At 42.0% G+C, this 21,933-nt stretch overlaps 1 protein-coding gene across 1 annotated transcript in view; it reads left to right on the top strand.

The window, feature by feature from the left end:
* Nucleotides 1-21,933, top strand: part of LOC311050073 (TRPM8 channel-associated factor homolog) — a gene marked incomplete at its 3' end in the record, with an annotated part of 61,063 nt that overhangs the window by 34,943 nt on the left and 4,187 nt on the right. Inside the window, exons 8-18 of the mRNA XM_084064039.1 lie at nt 8,398-8,573; nt 10,551-10,660; nt 11,706-11,787; nt 12,006-12,168; nt 12,440-12,487; nt 14,379-14,553; nt 15,901-15,995; nt 16,219-16,317; nt 17,747-17,858; nt 18,434-18,670; nt 20,761-20,987. Coding sequence (XP_083920165.1) covers nt 8,398-8,573; nt 10,551-10,660; nt 11,706-11,787; nt 12,006-12,168; nt 12,440-12,487; nt 14,379-14,553; nt 15,901-15,995; nt 16,219-16,317; nt 17,747-17,858; nt 18,434-18,670; nt 20,761-20,987 — 1,524 coding nt within the window. The remainder of the gene's footprint in view (nt 1-8,397; nt 8,574-10,550; nt 10,661-11,705; nt 11,788-12,005; nt 12,169-12,439; nt 12,488-14,378; nt 14,554-15,900; nt 15,996-16,218; nt 16,318-17,746; nt 17,859-18,433; nt 18,671-20,760; nt 20,988-21,933) is intronic.

The following is a 21,933-nucleotide window of genomic DNA, read 5'->3' as shown; positions in this document are numbered from 1 at the left end:
CTAATGGCCTAAGTCATTTTTTCAAGGTTTTCAGGAAAAATAAAAAACTGATCCAGAACAAAACTATATGATATTTCTTAATCATTTCACCCAAAATGTTTATAACAAATTATGACTATTTAAATAGAAATAACACTGTCTGTCAGTTATGTAACATAAGAGATTTAAATAGGTTTAAATAGGATTAAATCTGACTTAGGCCAAAATAAAAAGCAAAACAAATTACAAAATGGCCTAAATCAGTAAATAATTTGGCTTAAGTCACAAAAACATGTGACTTAGGCCAAACGAAAGGCCTATTTTGTCCTAAGTCACACTAGGGAGTTAGGCCATTATACTAAAAGGGGCGTGAACAGCATGATCCTTTTCAATTAGGAGATAGGCGATTTTACCAGAGGTGGCCAGTGTCATGAGGACCTGACTTAGGCAAAAATATAATTTCCTCAAAAAATGACTTAGGCCATTAGTTTAATAAGGTGACGATTTTGAGATAACGTGTGAAAGAGGACTTTCTGCATAACAAGTAGAGAGAAAGAGAGAGAGAGGGAAATAGTCCAGTAAAGAAAAAAAAAAACCTAAAATCTTTACTTATGTACAGTACTTGTGTAATGTAATGTGTTACTTTACACCACAGTAAAATGTTTGAAAATACATTGTTGTGTAAAATGTTTGAAAATATTTTGATGCCAGTACTTTGTAGTTTTACTCAGTAACATTTTTAACACAGGCCTTTTACTTGTAACAGAGTATTTTTATATTTTGGTAACAAAAACTGGACATTCCGCATGGAATTTGCAAGCTCATAGCGTGGGATTTAAACCCGGGCCGCAAAATCACTGGACATCAGCTTTAACCACAAGAGGGACTCTTACTTAAGCATCAGAAAGATACATACAACTTAAAACATCACATCAGAGAAAATTTGATGCATTTAGGGTTGACCTTAAAAGGCAGTTGATACCCAGTTAATACTGAAGACAGAGAGAGAGGGGTGCTTGAGCTAATGTGAGCATTTTTTCCACCACTGAGAACATGATTTCAAAAAAAGCTAAATTCTCCCCCAACCCCCTCTCCCTGCTGACTGTAGCCTACCTAACTGTGTGTGAAGGTGGCCAAACTTGTTTTGTGACAACAATGGCCAAGCTTGAAGCCACTGTCTGTCTATTAGCATATGTTAACCATGATCCTCTCTCACTGAATGAAAGGAAGGGGTCGCGACCAGCGTTGCCATGTTTGCTTATTATAAGCAACCTGTTTTTCTGTAAAGTTGCTTGTAAATATTGGTAGAAGCTTGCTGCTTTTTATTTGAGAACTTGAGGTGCATATAGGTTTAATGTGCTCATGTGGCCTATAATAATCAATCTCTTTTGGGCTTGTTTTCATAGACCTGTTTGCTTATTTCTCTCGTAAACTCTGGCAACACTGGTCGCAACAGCTGTCTCCTATGACTGAGAGAGAGAGAAAAAAAAAGAATGAGAAAAACACTGGCTTATCCTCTGTTCTTTAATTGTTGTTCTTCAGTGGTGGAAGAAGTACTCAGATATTTTACTTAAAGTAAAAGCCACCACATATACCACATAAAAATACATGTAGAATGTCCCGTTTCACAGGTTATCAAAATATATAAAAATCCTTTGAAAATAGCAGATCTATAAGCTCACAACGCATCACATGGCTATTTTTAAATAGCCAACGTTTATATAAGGCTAGTGTCATGAGGACCTGACTTAGGCAAAAATATAATTTCCTCAAAAAATGACTTAGGCCATTAGTTTAATAAGGTGACGATTTTGACATAACGTGTGAAAGAGGACTTTCTGCATAACAAGAGAAAGAGAGAGAGAGGGAAATAGTCCAGTAAAGAAAAAAAAAACCTAAAATCTTTACTTATGTACAGTACTTGTGTAATGTAATTTGTTACTTTACACCACTGTAAAATGTTTGAAAATACACTGTTGTGTAAAATGTTTCAAAATAGCATTGTGAAAATTGTGAGCTTGTAGATCAGCTATTTTCAAATAGCCTATGTATAAAATAAAGTAAAAGTACTGGAAATAGGAAATACTCTAGTACATAAGTTTGTTTTATTAATTCAATGATAAATTGTCTGCATTCATAAGTTCTCTAATGACTTCTGCTTTTAAGAAATAAACTGCAAGTAGAGTAATTGCTTTCCTCTGCTCTCTTCTGCCACCTACTGTCCACCTAAAATGAAAAACTTAAAACACACCCCCAAGGCATAGCCACACCCCCAACCTTTCACAACCTAAGGTTATGGTGGGTTATGGTGGGTACCTTTCAGAGACTCTGGTGCGTATGTGAATAGGTGACCACTGTACCACTCAAAGTGGCTCCTGGCCAACTGCCTGGATGAGGCAGACTTATTTTTTAAAGCTTTGTGCTTTCTATTAGACTGTGCAGGGCAGAGGCGTCTAATCTCTGAGTCAGGGTGACCGCATACCCTCGGGTTAAAACTATTTCCTAATTCCATTTAAGGATGTGTTTACACTATATTTTTTAGGACTATGGGGTAGATACTTAAGGGATACAGTTTTGGAAACAAGTTAGCATATCCCCAGTTCTGATGTTCACACCTCCAATTTGGAAGACAATTAGCTCCCTGTTGATGGTCCAAATGTTGATGGCTCTTGGTATCCATGTGCCTTCATTGATATTCTCATTAGCTCAACAATGAGATCTCCCCCTCAACTTTGTAGTTGATGTAGGTGATCAACTCTATTGTTTAGTTTAGTAAGAATATGTGGATAGTTTCAGTTTTTTTGGGCAGTTTAGAAGTTTAGGCCTCCTGGATATTTTGTGCTAAGTCTTGTAATCCATTCTTTTTCATGGAATCTTCTCTGTCCAATTGTCCAGCAGTCATTGAATTCCAAGCCGCATACTTTTATGGCATCAATCCCATGTGTCATAAAGTGTTGAACAATTAATAAATGGGTATCTTTTTCATTATTAATGGTGTACCTGTGTTGGCTTATTCTAATTGCTATGGAGTTGCCTGTCTCTCCTACATACTGTAATCCACACACTTGGCAAGTAATCAGATAAACACAATTTCTGGTGTTGTATGTGATGTTCTGTCTTAGGCTAATAATGTTTTTGTTTGTCCTGTTTTTAACCGTTTGTTTCGGGCTAAAGTAGTTAGGCCTTGCCCGTGCTACTTGGTTCCGTGGCTTCAATTTGCTGTGGATCAAGTAGTCTTTCAGATTTTTGTTTTTCCTATAGGCCGAAATTATCTTAAAGTTCTGTAGGAGGTTTCCCCCCCTGTTTTCAAAATTGTTTTTGATGGCTCTGTTTGCCAATAAACTTTGGCTGGAAAATGTGGTTACTAAGGCTAGTGTGGGTTTCTCATTCCTTACTTTCACTTCCTGGAATGTGTTGTATGATTTCCTGAGGAATGTTCTTGTATATCCACGTTTCCTTAATGCTGTGAATAGAGTTTTGCAGGCATTTTCAAAATCTGCTGTTTGTGTGCAGATTCTCTTGAAACGTAGGAGTTGAGACTTGACTATTCCTGCGAAACAATGGGTTGGATGGAAGGATGTCTTGTGGAGCAGTGCATGTGTATCAGTCTCCTTAAAAAACACCTTTGAGTCCAGTTTGCCGGTGGTGTTAAAATCTTTCCCTTTGAAGACTGTAACATCCAAGAAGTCAATGTGTTCTTTGTTTGTGACATATTTCACTGTTATTGAGGCATGATGTGTGTTTAAGACTCGTATGAATTGCTCAAATTCCTCTGTGGAGTGCTCAAATACTCCAAAAATATCATCTAGAAACCTAAAATAATGTGTGGGTTTGAATCTGCATTTTTTAAGGGCGGTTTCTTCCCATAAAGCCAAATATATATTTGCGTAGGATGGCGCAAATTTCTTTCCCATGGCTGTTCCACTGATCTGAAGGAAGGTTTTCCCATCAAATGAAAAGTCGTTTTTGGTCAAATTTAATTCTAGTAGTTCCAATAATTCTGCGTCTGGTCTTTGTCTGTCAGGATACTTTTTAAAGATATCTCTGATTGCTTTCATTCCCGCTAATGTATTTATATTGGTATAAAGGCTATCAACATCTATTGAAAACAAGAAGGCACCCTGAGGAACCGTGATGTTTTTTATTTTGTCAATAAAGTCATATGTATCCTTAATATAGCTTGGGTGTTTTACAGATAGTGGGTTTAAGTAGAACTCAATATATTCTGCTGTGGCATATGTTTCTGAGTTACAATCCGAGACAATTGGGCGTGCAGGTGGAATTTCATAAGGAATAGTCCAGCTGTTTGGGTCCTTGTGGATTTTGGGTAGAAGATAAAGGACTCTAGCCCTAGGGGAATTTTCGCCCCGTAGGTATTTTTCTTGTTTATGGTCTATAAACTTTTTCTCCCTTAACTTTGTAATGATTCCCCTCACCTCTATTGCTGTTTGTTCAAAAATGGGTGCTTCCAATTCCACATAGTGATTTGAGTTATTCAACTGTCTTAAACCCTCAAAAACATATTGTTGTCTGTCTAGAATGACTATACGACTCCCTTTGTCCGCAGGCTTAATCACAATGTCCCGGTTGTTAGCTAATGATCTTAGAGCTCTCACCTGATCTGCTGTGATGTTATTCATTTCTTTCAGGTGTCCTGGTACATTTTGTACTGTGGCTCTGTCCATCTGGATCAATTGCTTTAGGCTGTCCGGTAGTTTGTCATTGTCTGGTTCCCAGTAGGATGGAAGATGGAAGCGCGGAATTTCCGTGTCGTTTCCAGCTCCAAAATGTGTGGCTAATTTGAGTCTGCGATGGTATTTCGACACATCTGTTCTCAAGTTTTGTGATTGTTGCCTGTAGAGGTCCAATGTGGGGACGAATGATAAACCTTTTTCCAGAAGTGTTTTCTGGTGTTCGTTTGGTTGGAAATAATGAGACAGATTGATTATATCCGACTCCATAAGGCCCTGCCGGTTTGAGCTGTTGGGCCTTATTAGTTTAAAGAGTTTATCCAATGCTGTAACATGGATTCGGCTGTGTCCCTGAGCCAGTGGACGTTTTCGTTGTCTGTTTTGAAGCTGTTTGCAGGCAATTTTGGGAGGTGGGGCTCTTTCTTTATCTCCTCATTTATGTATGTCAGAGTATCCTTTTGGTCAGTACTTAGGCCTTCTGAGTAGTTGATTAGTGCTATGCGTTTCTCTGCATTGGGGAATTTTGCTTCGGCTGCAGTGCGGAGTCTCTTCAGGGCTGTGTAGCTTGTTTTTCTTGATTTTTGGTTCTTGTTGTTAATTCCTACTGAGATGATGAGGTGTGTGGCGTCCTCATTTTTCTCCGCTTTTCTCAGGACTGTTCCGGCCCATTCCAGGTTCATTCCAGAGTAGGATTCTATCTGGATTCTGTCATCTGTGATTGTTGGGATCCGAGCCAGGTTGGAGTCCCCAATTATGATGATGTTTCGGTTCGGTACAAATCTCCATGTGGCCTTATTATCCTTTGATCCGCCTCTCCAGTGGCGTGGTTTCCTAGGTCTCGTCTCGATTGTTTCTTCCTGTGCTGGTGTTTCCCTCTGTGTAGTAGTGTCTTCGGTGGGTCCCTCTGGTGTTGTTTGGTTCCCTCCACTGTTCCTTCTCTCCTGGGTTGTCCTCTGGGGTGTGTCCCTGGGTGGTGTAGTCTGCCTCCTGGTGGGACGTTCCCTCTGTGGTTTCGGGGTGTTTCCTGGGTTCTGTTGTTCTTCCGTGTTCCTCCATGCAGGCTGTGTGGTTTTGTTGGTGTCCTTCTGTTTCTTTTGTTTTCCCTTCCGTCCAATCGATGTCCATGGCCCCTCAGGTGTGGGCAGGTCTGGGAACTCTGCCTGTGTAAATTCTATTATTCTCTGTGTTGTTGCTCCTGTGGTTTCCAATCCTCCAGTTGAGTCTTCTCCCATGCCTGGGTTACCTGTAGAGGGAGAAGAAGGAAGGGAGGGGGGGGCTGGGGGATGGGGGGGAACGTGTGGTGTGGGGTGTGCTGGTGTGTGTGTTTTTGTGTTATATATTTCCCTTACTGCTGTATGGGCTAAGCCCAGAGTCTTCTCTGTTAGGCGCCTTCCCAGATTTTTTCTTGCCCATTTAGTGGCAATGGAGAAGGCCCTGTCGTATTCCTGTGTTAAGCACTGGGACAGGTCTTTTTTTGTGTTTTCAATCAATTGGCTGAAGTGTTCTATTAATATTAACAAAGTGGTGTAAGACCAATGCTTTGCACTTCCTTGTAGTAGCAGTAAGGTTCTATCTGTTGGTTTTGCTGGTTTTATAAAATCCATCAGTTCTTGTTATTTTCTAGCAATACCCTCTGGGTATTTGTTTATGTCTACATTCTGTGAATGGTGTAGTGCAATGATCAAATTGTTTATCCCCCTAATTGATTTGTGGAAATCACTGTTTCTCTCCTCATGTGGTGTGTGTATGTAAGTTTGTCTGTGCCTACCTACCTGGCTTACCTGGCCTGGTACCACATGTCTCCTGGGTCTGTGGTTGTTCCTGGTTTCTCCATCTGGTCTGGCTCTTTCCTGCCAGGCCTGTCTTCGTCCATTGGTTTGTTGGTTCATTCTCAAATGCATAAACGTTTTCGTACTGTTATTGTACTTCATCAGATGCGATCCTCCGGATGAGAATGAATTCCTGTTCCTCTCTTCCTGTATTTATGTGTTTTTGTTGTGGGTGTGGCTTCCATGTGGCCATTATCCTCATTGGTTGGTGCTGTTGATGGCCCATTGGGTCATTGATGGCCCATCTGCTTGTTTCAGGCTTTAGGGGCATGTTCAGGCATGTTCCCTGTTTCATATGTATGGTCTACTTTTTGTGTTGAATCTTTGTTTATATATATGTATAAACATGGTTAGGTTTTAGGAAATGTTATAAACATTTTGCAAGCAGGCATATACCTCCATGTTTGCAAATATGTATAATTAAAGATTGCATTAGATGACTCCCCCCACAAAATCAGAGGTACAAGCTTGAGTGACTGCTGACTGTGAGGTTCAATTCATGAAGGTCTCACAGGCAATTTTATTACCTGTGTAGGCCCTATAAAGAGAAGAATGCATTCGCCATCTGTTTTGAATAAGGGATGTCATGTTTTGCAAATAATTAAGTTTACCTAGACTAAAGGTAAAACCATTTCTTAATTCCATTTAAGGATGTGTTTTCCCTATAATTTATAATTATAAGTTATGGGCCATGACGGAGGCGCGCCGACTCAGCAGACCTTAAGGCTGAGGAGACGCGCCCTCGCGCCTCCAGGCGCGAGTGCCCGCGTCGACCAGCCGCTGGGCTGCTAGTCGACTCAGCGCCGTCCGAGTTATGTACCGATAGGGACAGAATCGTAAATATTATTGGTGCGGACTGCGTTTGCTCCACTGACTGCGTTTATCCCAACTACCACTCAAAGTGGCTCCTGGCCAACTGCCTGGATGAGGCAGACTTATTTTTTAAAGCTTTGTGCTTTCTATTAGACTGTGCAGGGCAGAGGCGTCTAATCTCTGAGTCAGGGTGACCGCATACCCTCGGGTTAAAACTATTTCCTAATTCCATTTAAGGATGTGTTTACACTATATTTTTTAGGACTATGGGGTAGATACTGAAGGGATACAGTTTTGGAAACAAGTTAGCATATCCCCAGTTCTGATGTTCACACCTCCAATTTGGAAGACAATTAGCTCCCTGTTGATGGTCCAAATGTTGATGGCTCTTGGTATCAATGTGCCTTCATTGATATTCTCATTAGCTCAACAATGAGATCTCCCCCTCAACTTTGTGGTTGATGTAGGTCAGGGGTGGGCAACTTTGATGATGGAGAGGGCCACTATATTTCCACAATCACTGCAGAGGGCCACATTGCATATACTGTCGGGCAGACACCTCTTATCTCGACATTTTAACTTTTTTTCGCAAATGAATGCCGTACTTCGCCATTCTTTGTCACACACAAGTAGAAAAATAGCCGATCTACAAGCTCAAAACGCGTCGCAGCGCGACGCGTTTTGAGCTTGCAGATCTGCTATTTTAGCTATTTTTTAATTGGAATCCTGAAAAGTAACATTTGTATTTAATTTCTAATGCATTTAGTTATACTAACTTCATGAACTTAAATACAAATACATTGGACATAAAAAAGAGAATTGAATTTTTATACTAGTCATTAAGCTACTAATACAGACTGAAGTAAGGTCATGTTTGCATGTTTGGAATTGTAACAACAGCTGAAATCAGTAATATGTCAGTATTCCGATATTAACCTAAGGGCCGCATTAAGTGAAGGTGGGGGCCGCATGTGGCCCCCGGGCCGCCAGTTGCCCATGTATGATGTAGGTGATCTGACTGACTGACTGACTGACTGACTGACTGACATTCCTAAAATGTAGGATTATGTATGTGTTATTAACAGGAGCTGGCTCCATTCCTGCACAACGCCCTCCACTGGTTGGATGAGGGACGTCGGGGGCTGGTCGGGGTCGCACCGGGCGTGGACTTTGCCCGTCCTCTGCTCAGCCAATCAGGACTGCAGTGTGAGAAGACGGGCTTCCGGAAGGATCTGAGTGTGTTTGTGTGCGACACGTACAGGTGCAATGTCCCAAAAACATTGTATCCTATGTTCATGTTGTGCCTGTAAGACAGTGGTTCTCAAACATTTTCACGTCAAGGCAAAGCATTCTCACTCCCAAGAAAGTCAAAAGGGTGACTGCAAGGGCCGGGGTAAATACGGCCAGCGTTGGAAAGTAACTAAGTGCATTTACTCAAGTACTGTACTTAAGTGCAATTTTGAGGTATTTCTTTCTTTGCTGGATTATTTCCAATGTCCAGTACTTCACTCCACTACATCTCAGGGGAAATTATTGTGCTTTTACTCCACCACAATTATTTGAAAACTATGTGTCAAAATTGTTCCATAATTTAAAAAATGTGCAGATCTACAAGCTCAGGACGTATCGCATTATGAAGCGCTGTTAGATTGTAGATCGGGCTATTTGTAAATAGCCCATAAAGGCCCTATCTTGTGCGCCGCCTTACCCCTAAACTTTTTTGCATTTTTTTATATATATAAAATATATATATATATATATATATATAAACATTTTGAAATCGTTAAAATAGGCGATCTGCAAGCTCACAACGTGTCGATGTAGACCGGCTAGTTTTAAAGGAGAATTCCTGTCATTTTAAGTGTTATGTTTGATGTGTGTCAAATCACTTACCAACGTAGGAATGAAAATCGCGTAACTCCACAGAGCCCCCTATCGACCCCCACCGTTGTCATTATAGGAGGATATAGGATAGCCCAAATTCGCATATTTTAACCAATGCAAAGTCTGTTTTTTTGCTTCTAGTACTCATTGTTGAGTCCCATGATAATGTAACAGGCGCTAAAACTCCCGACAAGCTAACGGCTAATAACAGAACGAGCTAATGCTGGTTGCTGGTTTCTCTCCCGACCTGGCAACCTGGGGCTGCCATGCAGAGAGATAAGCAGCCCCAGCGTTAGCTCGTTTGTTATTAGCCGTTAGCTTGTCGGGAGTTTTAGCGCCTGTTACATTATCATGGGACTCAACAATGAGTACTAGAAGCAAAAAAACAGACTTTGCATTGGTTAAAATAGGCGAATTTGGGCTATCCTATATCCTCCTATAATGACAACGGTGGGGGTCGATAGGGGGCTCTGTGGAGTTACGCGATTTTCATTCCTACGTTGGTAAGTGATTTGACACACATCAAACATAACACTTAAAATGACCGGAATTCTCCTTTAAAATGATTTCTAAAATAGTCAAACATGGCTAATAACTTCAGGGATAAGGGGTGAGGTGGCGCGCAAAATAGGACCCCAAGAATGAAATAGCGTTTACAATGTAGGCATTTAGCAGACGCTCTTAATCCAGAGCGACTTACAGTAAGCAGGGCCAACACAAGGTAATACATCAAATGTGTTTAAACTGTTCCTCATCCTTCAAACCGCCGGTGTGAAGAATGTGTGAGCAATATGACACCAATTAATCCAAGGAAACATCAGTTCCTTGTTCATTATTGTGATTATTGCGATTTGAATCAGTGCCAAGCCCTGAGTTATCCCAAGTTTTTGCTTAATGCCCTCAGTGCCAGAACGAAAAATCCAGAGTTTTTTTTGTTTTTTTGTTTTTAAAGATGTTCAGAACCCAAGATATCATTATCTGAAGATTTGCAGCTCCATCCACTCATTGTTTAACTGATAAGTGAAAAAGGCTGTATCTCGCTAGCACTTTTTTTTTTATTTGAAAAAAAAAAAAAATATATATATATATATATATATATATCTGGCAGTTTAGATAACATATGTTTTTTATTTCATTGGCACTGAGAGAGTTAATTTGTTACACGTAGACTTTTGAGATATGTTGAGATATTTGGATTTTAGATTTTCAGGGGGAGATGTATGCTATAATCATCAAGCCTAAAACAAAACTAAAAAAAGGCATGAAATATTTCACTTTATGTGTCATGAATAAACGAAAGTTTAACTTTTCCTCAAAATAAAATTGTATATATATATATTTTTTCATGCACCAGTGATGAGCATAAAGAAGAGATCCAGAACTTTGTGGCAGAAGGAGGAGGTCTGTTGATGGGAGGACACGCCTGGTGGTTAGCGGTGGCGTACCCTCTGGCCGAATATAGAGGTATGTATGATCATTATTATTATATCATCAATATTATTACTGTTGGAGCCAAATTTCCTTTATATTCATTTTATTTGTTATATGTAACTGAATCATCTTAAATCACAGTGGGTGGCCCTAATATCTACCTCATGTTGCAGAGGTGTGGCATTATTAGTCACCATGACAACCACCACAGGAGAGGTGTGGCATTGTCAGTAGCCATGGCAACCACCACAGGGGGTGGTTACCCATTTATACCTGGTTGGTGGGTGATTGTGGCCAGGTGCGCAATGGGGAAAAGCCACACTGTGTTTGACCGTGTTTCATGTGCTGTACAGGTCGGCATTCAATGCTTTTCTGTCTGAGTATATTGTGTATCTATGATGTATGGGCAATAAATGGATTGAAATATCCGAAAATATACAACAGCTGTGGACATTGAATTTCATGCCTAACTAAACTCAACCCAGTTGCCCCTCGCAGTAGGCTTAAAGGTTCTATGACATTTAATTTCACTTTTTTTTTTTATTATTTACGTTTTTTGGGGGGTTTTATGACTTCAATTACACCCAAAAAATCTGAACTTTGAACATTCAGTGGATTTTTTGTGGTCTGGGGTTTTCTGAATAATTAGGCTGAAAAGTAATCTGAGCTTGGCCCTTGGGCAGTAAAGTCACAGTTTATTAATCCCGCCCACTCTCCTCCCCGCCCCTCCCATCCCCTATCCTTTCCTTTGGGGGGGGGGGGGGGGGGGGGGGGGCGGAGCAGAGGCGATGATTGACAGGCAAAATCCCTCAACAGCGACACCCGCAGGCAAAGATTTCTTTTTTCATTGCAGTTGAAAAGGCTTTAGAAATGTGAGAGAAAAACACCTGCCATGGATCAATTGAGTGGATTTTTTTGTTAAAACTATTTATACACGTTTGAAGGACCATGACAAAGACGTTTAATGTGTGGTAAAACTGAACGTCATGAAACCTTTAAAGGTAAAGGCTCTACAATTACCCTGGATGTTTTACGCCTAGTTGAAGCTGGTGTTGTGTTCTTGTGTTGTGTGGTGCAGGTAATCATGTTCTGACCAGGATGGGTGTCAGTGTGCTGGGAGAGAAGCTTAAAGCAGGCTGCTACAAGGCCCCGCTGCCAAGGTTAGTAAGAGCTTGGTATTTTTCAGTGGTGGAACACGTACTCAAATGTTTTACTTAAAGACGGGGTGCCGTGATTTTCAGTGATCTTCCCCCCAACCAAAAACATGATCCTCAGGTATTATGATTATTCTAGGAGGAAGATTTTTTTTTTTTTTAAGTGTACAGAAAGTGTTACAATTGTGATCTGCTATTTTCACAAGATTTTTCTACCACTGCAGTGATCAAAGCTACCACTTCAGACACATGCTACGTCGCTTCGTCTGTCACGTGACCCAAGGGGAGGAGCTTACCAAACAGGAGGAGGCGTGTCTTAAGAAGCTGGGAAGAGACTGTGGCCATTACCTGCAGATGAAGTCTTACGACAGTTCCTCCTACACGCAGGTGGTGTCCACCCCCAGAAAAATGATGATTATGATTAATAATATTAACATTAAAGACGGGGTGCCGTGATTTTCAGTGATCCGTGGACTGTGGACAGTCCAGAAACCCGTCTACCAGGGAAAAATGGTACAGTTTTATCATGAGCATTAGTGAGGACCTATTATATGAAGATAGGTTGCAAATGGGTGAAGTCGTCCTCATATATGAAAAACAGAAAAAGTGCAAAACCATGGCACCACCTCTTTAATAATAATATTATTATCCTATGCAGGTGCTGTCCACCCTTACAGATGTGTTGAAGAAGTCGGGCATGCCGCAGGTGGGTAAATGGTGCATTTATACAGCGCTTTGATCCAAAGCGCTTTACATAGATTGTCCATTACATTCAGCTATTCACACACCGATGGTGGAGGAAAACCATGCAAGGCACCACCTGCTCATCGGGAGCAATTAGGGGTTCAGCGTCTTGCTCAAGGACACTTCAACACTAAAGGCGGTTACACACCGGCAAACATTTGGACTTGTTCCGAATAATTAAAAGGCGCTTTTTCGCTTCGCTTTTTCGCTCCATGTAAGCTTGCATTGACTTTATAAGTTTTTTTTTTTTAAACGTATTATTCGCATGAAAAAATTTGCCCCGGTGTGTAAGGACCTTAACTCTGGGGGAGCCCGGGATCAAACTGGGAACCTCACAGTTCCCATCCGGTCGCTCTACCGGCCACTCTACCCCTGAGCCACTGCCGTCCCAGGTGGGCTGGGAATGATTTGTATTATTGTCTCTGCCAGGCCAAAAGGCATGGCAAGAGAGTATGTTTTGCACCCTGTCCATCCGTCCGTGTGTCTGTCCGTGTGTCCATATGTCTGTGAGCAGCTAATCTCTGGCACTGTAGGCCCGGTCGCTGTCAAACCGTGCACACACACACACACTCCCTGGATGCCAATTCAGAACCTCTGCCCCATTTTCTTTTACATGGGCCTGTTATAGCGCCACCAGGAGGCCGATTTGTGCAAAACCCATTTTTTATGTAACTCCTACAGATTTTATCCAAACATCACGCAAATCAGTACACAGTATCTCTAGTCATATGTGATCACCAATGATCTGTCTATATATCATATTCGGTGACTCCTCATAAGTCCGACATCCCACTGCTCCGACTATGTGGCTTCCGCGTGCGGTTAGGGTTAGGGATAGGGTTAGTAATGTCGGAACAATGACATGTCGGAACAATGACCACCCTGATTGGCTAAGGTTGGCTTCCAAAGTTTGCAGGATTGGTCAGTTTTGAACAAAATGCCTCAAATCACAAACGCAGCTTGCTATTTCCATGAAATTTAACACGCACACTCCCACTAGGCCGAGAAAGAAATGCCACCCTTTTCACTATTGGCCTGTTATAACGCCACTAGCAGGTCTAATTTGGCAAAACACATTTTTGGAACAAACTTTCTCCAATCATGAATGCATCGTCTGATTGCCGTGAAAGGCCAAAGAATAAATGGCACCCTTTTCACATTGCCCTATTATAGCGCCACCAGGAGGCCACAATAACCTACCTGACCTGGCGGAGACCTGTGCTCCAAGGAGCACTTTTTCTGGTTTGTTTTTGATCCCGTTGGGATCTATATGGTCACTTACTTCCCAGTTAGGTTCTAGATATTCAATCCATGCCAAATATTCAACACACATATTTGTGTATATGAGGTTAAAGGTTTCATGACGTTAATTTTTACCACATTAAAAGTATTTTTCATGGTCCTTCAAACATGTATAAAAACTTTTAACAAAAAATTCCACTCCATTGATCCATGGCAGGTGTTTTTCTCTCACATTTCTAAAGCCTTTTCAACTGCAATGAAAAACATAAATCTTTGAGGGATTTTGCCTGTCAATCATCGCCTCTGCTCCGCCCCCCCCCCCCCCCCCCCCCCCAAAGGAAAGGATAGGGGAGGGGAGGGGCGGGGAGGAGAGTGGGCGGGATTAATGGCCTGTGACTTCACTGGCCAAGGGCCAAACTCAGATTACGTTTCAGCCTAATTATTCAGAAAACCCCAGACCACAGAAAATCCACTGTATGTTCAAAGTTCAGATTTTTTGTGTGTAATTGAGGTCATAAAACCCCCCAAAAAAACATAAAAATAAGAAAAGTGAAAATGAATGTCATAGAACCTTTAACAACTCACTTGTTTTTCCTCTGTTCTTCTATGAGGTGGGTGAGGACTGTCCGGTGCGGACCCCCAAGGACCACCTGCTCCTCACCCTGGGTTCAGAGGTGTACCCGGTGTGTGCGGACCCAGACGTTCTCCTGCCTTACCTCATCAAGGACAACCCTGGCCTGCCTGTTGTCTTCAACCACAAGATCAACCTGGACGTCAACACTGAAGGTTTTTACGATATAACATCCTATAGTAACATTGCCTGGAGGGTGGGGCGGGCGGACCAACCGCGGTTACAAACGTAACATCCGGACTTACGAGTTCGCACCGATCCGCTCCGATCCGCACCAAACTTGGCACAAACACTGTTAAGGGGTCTGCCATCAGAATAGTCATACCAGGTGCCACGATATAGGGGCCCCCGAGTGCCACAATCGCACTGTTGCTCTGATCCGCACCAGACGTGCAAAATAAGCCAATGGCTTATTTTGCCTATCCTTTTTCACACAAAACAAATTGACGTAAAGGAAAAAAGAAAAACTAAGAAAACAAGAAAAAAAACGAACAAACAAACGAGAAAACAGACAAACGAGAAGATTAACACAACAGAGAAAAAAAACAAGACAAACGTGATCACAGCAACCAAAAGACAAGACTTACAGAATTCTTGAATTATCATATTACAATATCCATATATAATACATAATTAGTATGTAATTACGATATCATTTATAAGATAATCTAGAAAAGCTAACATTCCTTCAAGTATTTATGATTCACATTAATGTTCTATATTTATCTATTATTTTAGATTTATACATTCTTTTAAATGTATTTATGGAACTACACTTTTTTAGTTCATCGTCCAAACCGTTCCAAAGATTTACCCCTCTGACACTTATGCATCTACCTTTTTTTATTGGTTCTTGCCTTAGTCACCTTAAAAATACCAAATCCCCTTAGGTTATACCTACTCTCTTGGCTCAAACAGCTCCTGGATACATCGCGGACGTAGATGGTTATGTGCTTTGAACATGCAGACTGCAGTATTAAGGTCAACAAGATCATAGTAGTTTTAGGGTGTTTGAATGAATGAAAAGTGCATTTGTAGGTGTGTAGTATTCTGCATGATTGACAATTCTGATGGCTTTTTTTTTGGAGTAGAAATATTGGATTGATATTTGATTTATGGTTGCTCCCCCATACTTCCACACAATAACTGATGTGTGGAAGTATGAGAGAGCAGTACAATAAGTAGAGTGAATTCTGGTCCAAGATTGCTTTCATTTTATACAGTATAGCAATTGTTTTCGATAATTTAGTTCTTAAGGTGTTTATGTGTGACTTCCAATTTAATTTGCTGTCAATTGTGATTCCCAGAAATGTATTCTCAACAACTTGATCAATTTCAACATTGGCAAATTTGATTTTGACCTGTTTATCTGTGTGTGTGTGTGTGTGTGTGTGTGTGTGTGTGTGTGTGTGTGTGTGTGTGTGTGTGTGTGTGTGTGTGTGTGTGTGTGTGTGTGTGTGTGTGTGTGTGTGTGTGTGTGTGTGTGTGTGTGTGTGTGTTAGGAAAAGAGGAGTGGATCAGTACAGGACTCTATCTCTCTCCTGGCATGAAGACCTACATAGCATTGCCGTCACAGATTGTCAACAAGGGGTGGCAGGTATGCCGTGCATTATGATTATCATCTTTCACTGCTATATTTGTTACCATAACCGTTCCTTATAATATCTAAATGTTTATTCACCAGTGTCTGCCAGCGCCGACACTCGCGCCAAAATTCCATCTTATAGAACATGGCATTGTCTTCCACCAGTATTGGGGGAAGACTCACTGTGTTGCGTCACTGTGTTTCATCACTGTGTTCATCACTGTGTTCCATCAAGGTGCAGATTGGCTGTCAGACGGACCGCCTTGAGAAAGACGAGCTGAAGAGGGCGTCACGCGTCCACCAGCGTTTCCCTGTTACCACGGCGATGATGCAGGTGTGTGTGTGTGTAGGGCTGGAACCATCCATTATTTTTTTGGGGGCGGTGTAGCCGCCCCCTATAAGTGAGTTTTGGACACCGACCAAAAAATGTGTATACCCCCTAACCCTTCCATTGTTAATGCAAATCGATACTTTTGCAAAGTCAGCCAATCACATTACAGCTAGTGTCATCACCACTAACTGTAATGTGATTGGCTGACTTTGCAAATTCAGGACTGTGATTGGCTAGCGAAACACATGATACATGTGCAGCCCTATGAATAGCAGTATGGACTTTAAAAAAAGTCATTTATCCTTTTTTTAAAGTGAGTCATATTGTGATGACCACACACCGCCCACTTCACACTGGGTGTGATTTTTATTATTCTATTGATCACTGTTAAGATGAATACACATAGGCACTATAAGCACTCCTATTTTATACTTTGTCACACAATGGTGTCATGCAAAAAAGTTAAATAGCTGATCTAGGAGTTTGTAGATTGGTAATTACATTGGGGCTGGTAAATTAACATTCGATATTCCTCGAATATGGCGTAAAAATGTATAATCGAATATAATACATTGTTTTTTGTATTGTCCCTTTCAAATACATTTAAAAACAAAAAAAAAGTATAATAATAATAATAATAATAATATTCGAATATATTCGCCAATTTTCAAGACCAACATTCGAATTTCATTTTTGAGGAATATTAACAGCCCTTAAAGGTAGGGTAAGTGATTTGCGTTGGTTAAAATCATTGCTAAATAGCTCTATATTCTGATAGTACTCATTGCTATAGAGTGTTTGTTTCAGTATTAGGAGTCTCCTTGTCTCTCCACCTCTTTATTAAACAGAAAATGCATTTTCGTTTCAGTTTCAGTTTCATTTCCAATTTAATCCAACCAGGATAGAGAACTCAATCAGGATACAGATTAAACAAGTGAAATTGGAAGTGATGACACAAAGAAATGAGCAGGCAAAATTGGAAGTGGAACACTATACAAATTAAGCTTAAAAATGGGTACTTTCTCCTGATTGGCTGAGATTTTGACACCTACCGAAAAAAATATTTTCTGTTTGAAGAGCTGGAGAGACGGGGAGACATCTGTTACTGAACAAACACTCTATAGCAATGATTACTATCAGAATTAGTATTTTAACCTTTTAACAAAATACTTTTTGTTTTAACCAAAACATATCACTTACCCTGCCTTTAATTACATGCTCTCTAAATGTAACTCAATATCATGAACGACACAGAGTCACATGCCTGACAGAATCGCTGGGCTGATTTACTCTATTTCTACTCTAGTTTTGAACATTTTGTGTCATCATGTGTTTTGAAACATCACCTTCTGTGACACGCACAGATTAGGATTTTGCATTATATAGTTGATTAAATCAATGAGTGTGATGATTAACTGTTGCACCTGTACAGGTGTGGAACCTGTGGGGCGGGCTTATCTACCTGGTGGCTCCGCCCAACACACAGGTACAAGGGGCGGAGCTATTTGTGCAAGAAGCCGTGCTGGCGCCGTACTACAAGTCTGGTGAGTGTGTGTGTGTGTGTGTGTGTGTGTGTGTGTGTGTGTGTGTGTGTGTGTGTGTGTGTGTGTGAGTGTGAGTGTGAGTGTGTGTGTGTGTGTGTGTGTGTGTGTGTGTGTGTGTGTGTGTGTGTCCGCGCACACACCATTTGGTTCCATTTGTACACTCTCAGAGTTAAATGAACACTGAGGATGATGATACAGTGTAGATTGGGACCCCCAAGAAATTTAAATGGTTGAGTCCCTGGCATAGCTTTTCAAATGGGGGTCCCTGGGCTAATATTTGTCAATTTGGGGGTCCTTGATGCGAAAAAGGTTGAAAACCACTGCTCTAGATAATTCCTCCGCCCAGAGTCAAATGCAAAAGTAAAAAACTGCAGAGGGCGCTGTTTTTCCTTTTTATTTGACGATGGGTTCCCAGATTGCCTCACCCCTAACCTCAGTAAATCTATGCTGTGCCAGGGAGCCAATCAGGCACAGGTAAGGCGGGCCTATCCCATAACGTTGGTGGGGATTCATAATCACGGCGGTTAATACAGAGCATCACTTCCTCATTGAATTTCTTCACTGTTCTCCACCAGGTGTGACGACCCTGGCCGATTGGTCGTCGCTGCGCACAGCCCCCGCCCCCTGGGCGGAGCTAGAGTTCGACAACATCGTCCTGACCGTGCCGTCGGACGCCGTCCGCAAGCTGGAGCGCCCCGACGAGCTGGCGGCGCTCTGGGATGACATCATGAGGGGCGTGGCCGACCTGGCCGCGGTCCCACACAAGCTCCCTCGCAAGGAGCGCTTTGTGGCCGACGTGCAGATCTCTGCAGGTCAGTTATAGTGGACGATGAGGAAGAGCATTTACTCACGATTATCTCTGTCTGTCTGTCTGTCTGTCTGTCATATATTCAAAGATTTGCACATTTTCCACGACTGTCCCCCAAAAACAGCAGATCTACAAGCTCATAGCCTGGCACATTTAAAAAAAAAATGTTTAGACCTCAATTACATCCAAAACACCTGCACTTTGAACATTCAGTGGATTTTCTGTGGTCTGGGGTTTTCTGAATAATTAGTCTTAAAAAGTGCTGGGATTGGCCCTTGGACGTCACAGTCCATTAATCCTGCCCCCTCCCCTCCCCTCCCCTATGCTTCTCATTTCGGGGGGGGGGGGGGGGGAGCAGAGAAAAATCCCTCGACAGCGACACCCGCAAGCAAATTGTTTCATTGCAGCTAAAAAGGCCTCAGAACACAGAGAGAAAAAAAAACCTGACATGGCTCACAGGAGTGGATTTTTCAGTTAAGAAAACATTTAACACATTCACTGCCTGTTGTTTTGACGATCTGTGGAGCGCTGCAGAAGCCACAACGTGCATGCTGATGTAAATAAAAAGTGTCCGGAGGATGAGGGAGGGTCTGATCTTTCCACTGGAAAAAAACTTTTTTTTTACCGCGATCGGTCATTTTTTGGTTGAATAACAGCCGTTTTCCAAAAAAAGAAAGAAAGGAGTGTTTTTCTAAAACTCATAAAGAAGGAGCGGACGGGAGTGTCATTCTTTGGGATGACGTCACATCTGTCAATTCCTTCTTTCAGGGTCCTAGGTTCATTCCTAAGTTGTGTTAGAGCGCCCTCTTGTGATTGTTGTTGTTTTTTTTTGAGACGGAGATCTACGTCAATGGCAGGGAATATGTTCATACACGTTTGAAGGACCATGATAAAGACTTTTAATGTTTTTTAACACATTGAGTGCCATAAACGGTCCGGACTGTTTTTGACCCATGTTTTTTTTTATACGTGGGTCCCACGTGGGGCACTCTAACTAAACTTTGGGATCATCCAAGGAGTCTCTGAGAAGGAGAGGCCGGATGTGGATCCATGTCAAAAATCCTTCCGGTCGGCATCTCCAATGTTATCTCCTTGACTAAAAGCTTAATATCTCCATTTATTTTTAACGTGGTGGAAGTGAGCCGTTTTCGATCGGCGATCACTCTGCAATGGAGGATCGCGTTAGAAATATTATTGTTCCAGGCGTTAGTCGGGACCCTCCGCCGTCTCGCACGCACGCTTTGTTTACATGCACTTCCGCGTCGGGGCTTCTACAGCACGAAACATATCAACTTAAGTGGATGGAAGATATGCAGGCACTGAACGTACCCAGGGACGTGCACAGACAGCTCTAGGTGGTGCTAGAGCACCTGCCCTTTGCCCTCTTGACCAGAAGTGCCCTTTTGGAAAAAAAAAGAAAAAAAAGGTATTTTTTTTTCAGTTTACAGCAGGGGTCTTCAACAGGGGGTCCGGGACCCCTAGGGGGTCCTCAGAGTTACTACAGGGGGTCCGCCAAATCTTTATGTGATATGATTTATCTTTTTACCATAACCACTCGAAACCTAGCATCCCTTTTCTGAGGAGAACTTTAGCCAAAAATAGCCGATCTACAAGCCCACAACGCCTCGCGCTGCGAGGCGTTGTGGGCTTGTAGATCGGCTACTTTTGGCAAAGAGGTATAGGTGTAGAGGGAAAAAAGAGCAGACCAAGTAAACAAAAGAAATCACACCCTGTGTGAAGGAAGCGGTGCCTTTGATGAGCCCCGTGCTCAAACATACATACTGTTTGTCATCAATATGTGTTTATAACCCAGCCACGTGTCACGTGAAGCTTGACCAATCACATTGGACGGACATACGGACACACGGACATACACCCGGACACGCACACGGACAAAGTCAGAAATAGAGCGGGTGGCGCCGCTAAAAAGTATAATTTACTTGAGCACCTGCCCCTCAAAATGTCTGTGCACGCCACTGAACGGACCCTATTTTAATAAACCTCTGGCACACAATGTGTTAAATCTGAATGCCATGAAACCTTCAATGGGTTCATCTATCAGCCTAGGTTTCTCTCCATGTGTCCATTTCGCAGGCTGGATGCACGCTGGCTACCCCATCATGATGCACTCCGTCTCCGCAGCCGAGGTGGTCAACGACGTGGAGACCATACGACGCCAGGGCCTGTGGGGCCCCATCCACGAGTTGGGCCACAACCAGCAGAGAGCATGCTGGGAGTTCCCCCCGCACACCACGGATGCCACGTGCGACCTGTGGTCTGTGTACGTGCACGAAGAGGTGCTGGGCATCGACAGGGAAAAGGTGGGGGAAAAAAACGCTACGTCACGCTACCCAGCTGCTTTTAACCCATTAAAGGGCAAGACCAGGTGGACAAGAAATCAAATATGATCGCTCCAGTGATTTGAAATTGATAATTCTAAATATGCTCCTCATTGACTTACATCGTACGGTACAATGAAACCATACAAATAGTCAAATCAGCAGGAAGTTGACATTTATATTACAAAAACAAACAGTGCTGGCTTTTTTGATGTTCTATATCGTCTGAATCAACTTTGTATGTGTTTGTTTATGTGCTAAAAGAGTGACTTTGAGAGCTGTTTCACCGTACAATGTAAGTCAATGAGGAGCATTATGTAGAATTATCAATTTCTAATCAATGGAGCAATTATTTTAGATGTCTTGTCCACCTTTGGAGTTACATCGTGGCAAGGTAACCACACAACCCAAACCTCTACCAAGGTGGTCTTGCCCTTTAAGACCTGAGGCCAAATCTACAAATCCTAACAGTTAATTGAAAAAACTTCTTTCTCTATCAGTGGTGCTCAAACGACCCACAAAATTATATGTATTTCCCCGCCGACCCCCATATCAAAATATTTTGTACCAGGGACCTCCAGAAGCCAATTTTAGTTCAAAATGTTTGCTTGCGGTAAAATCACTGCCCACCACCGAGGTTGTGGGTTCGAATCCACCGTGGTGCATCCGGCTTTGTCGAGCGTCTAAATCATACGTGGGCAACTGGCGGCCCGGGGGCCACATACGGCCCCCAACCTCACTTAATGCGGCCCGCAGGTTAATATCAGAATACTGATATATTATTTATTTCAGCTGTTACAATTACAAACATGCAAACAAGACCCGCTTTAATTACTTCAGGGAAGTGGATGGTAAGAATAATGTCCACGTCCTGCAAGGATGCGTATAACTAAATGCATTTGAAATTTTAAAAAAATGTTACTTTTCA

This window comes from Gymnoscopelus microlampas, assembly GCF_963454915.1.
Source record: "Gymnoscopelus microlampas genome assembly, chromosome: 8".
NCBI lineage: Eukaryota > Metazoa > Chordata > Actinopteri > Myctophiformes > Myctophidae > Gymnoscopelus > Gymnoscopelus microlampas.
This window is presented reverse-complemented; position numbering and strand designations above follow the sequence as displayed.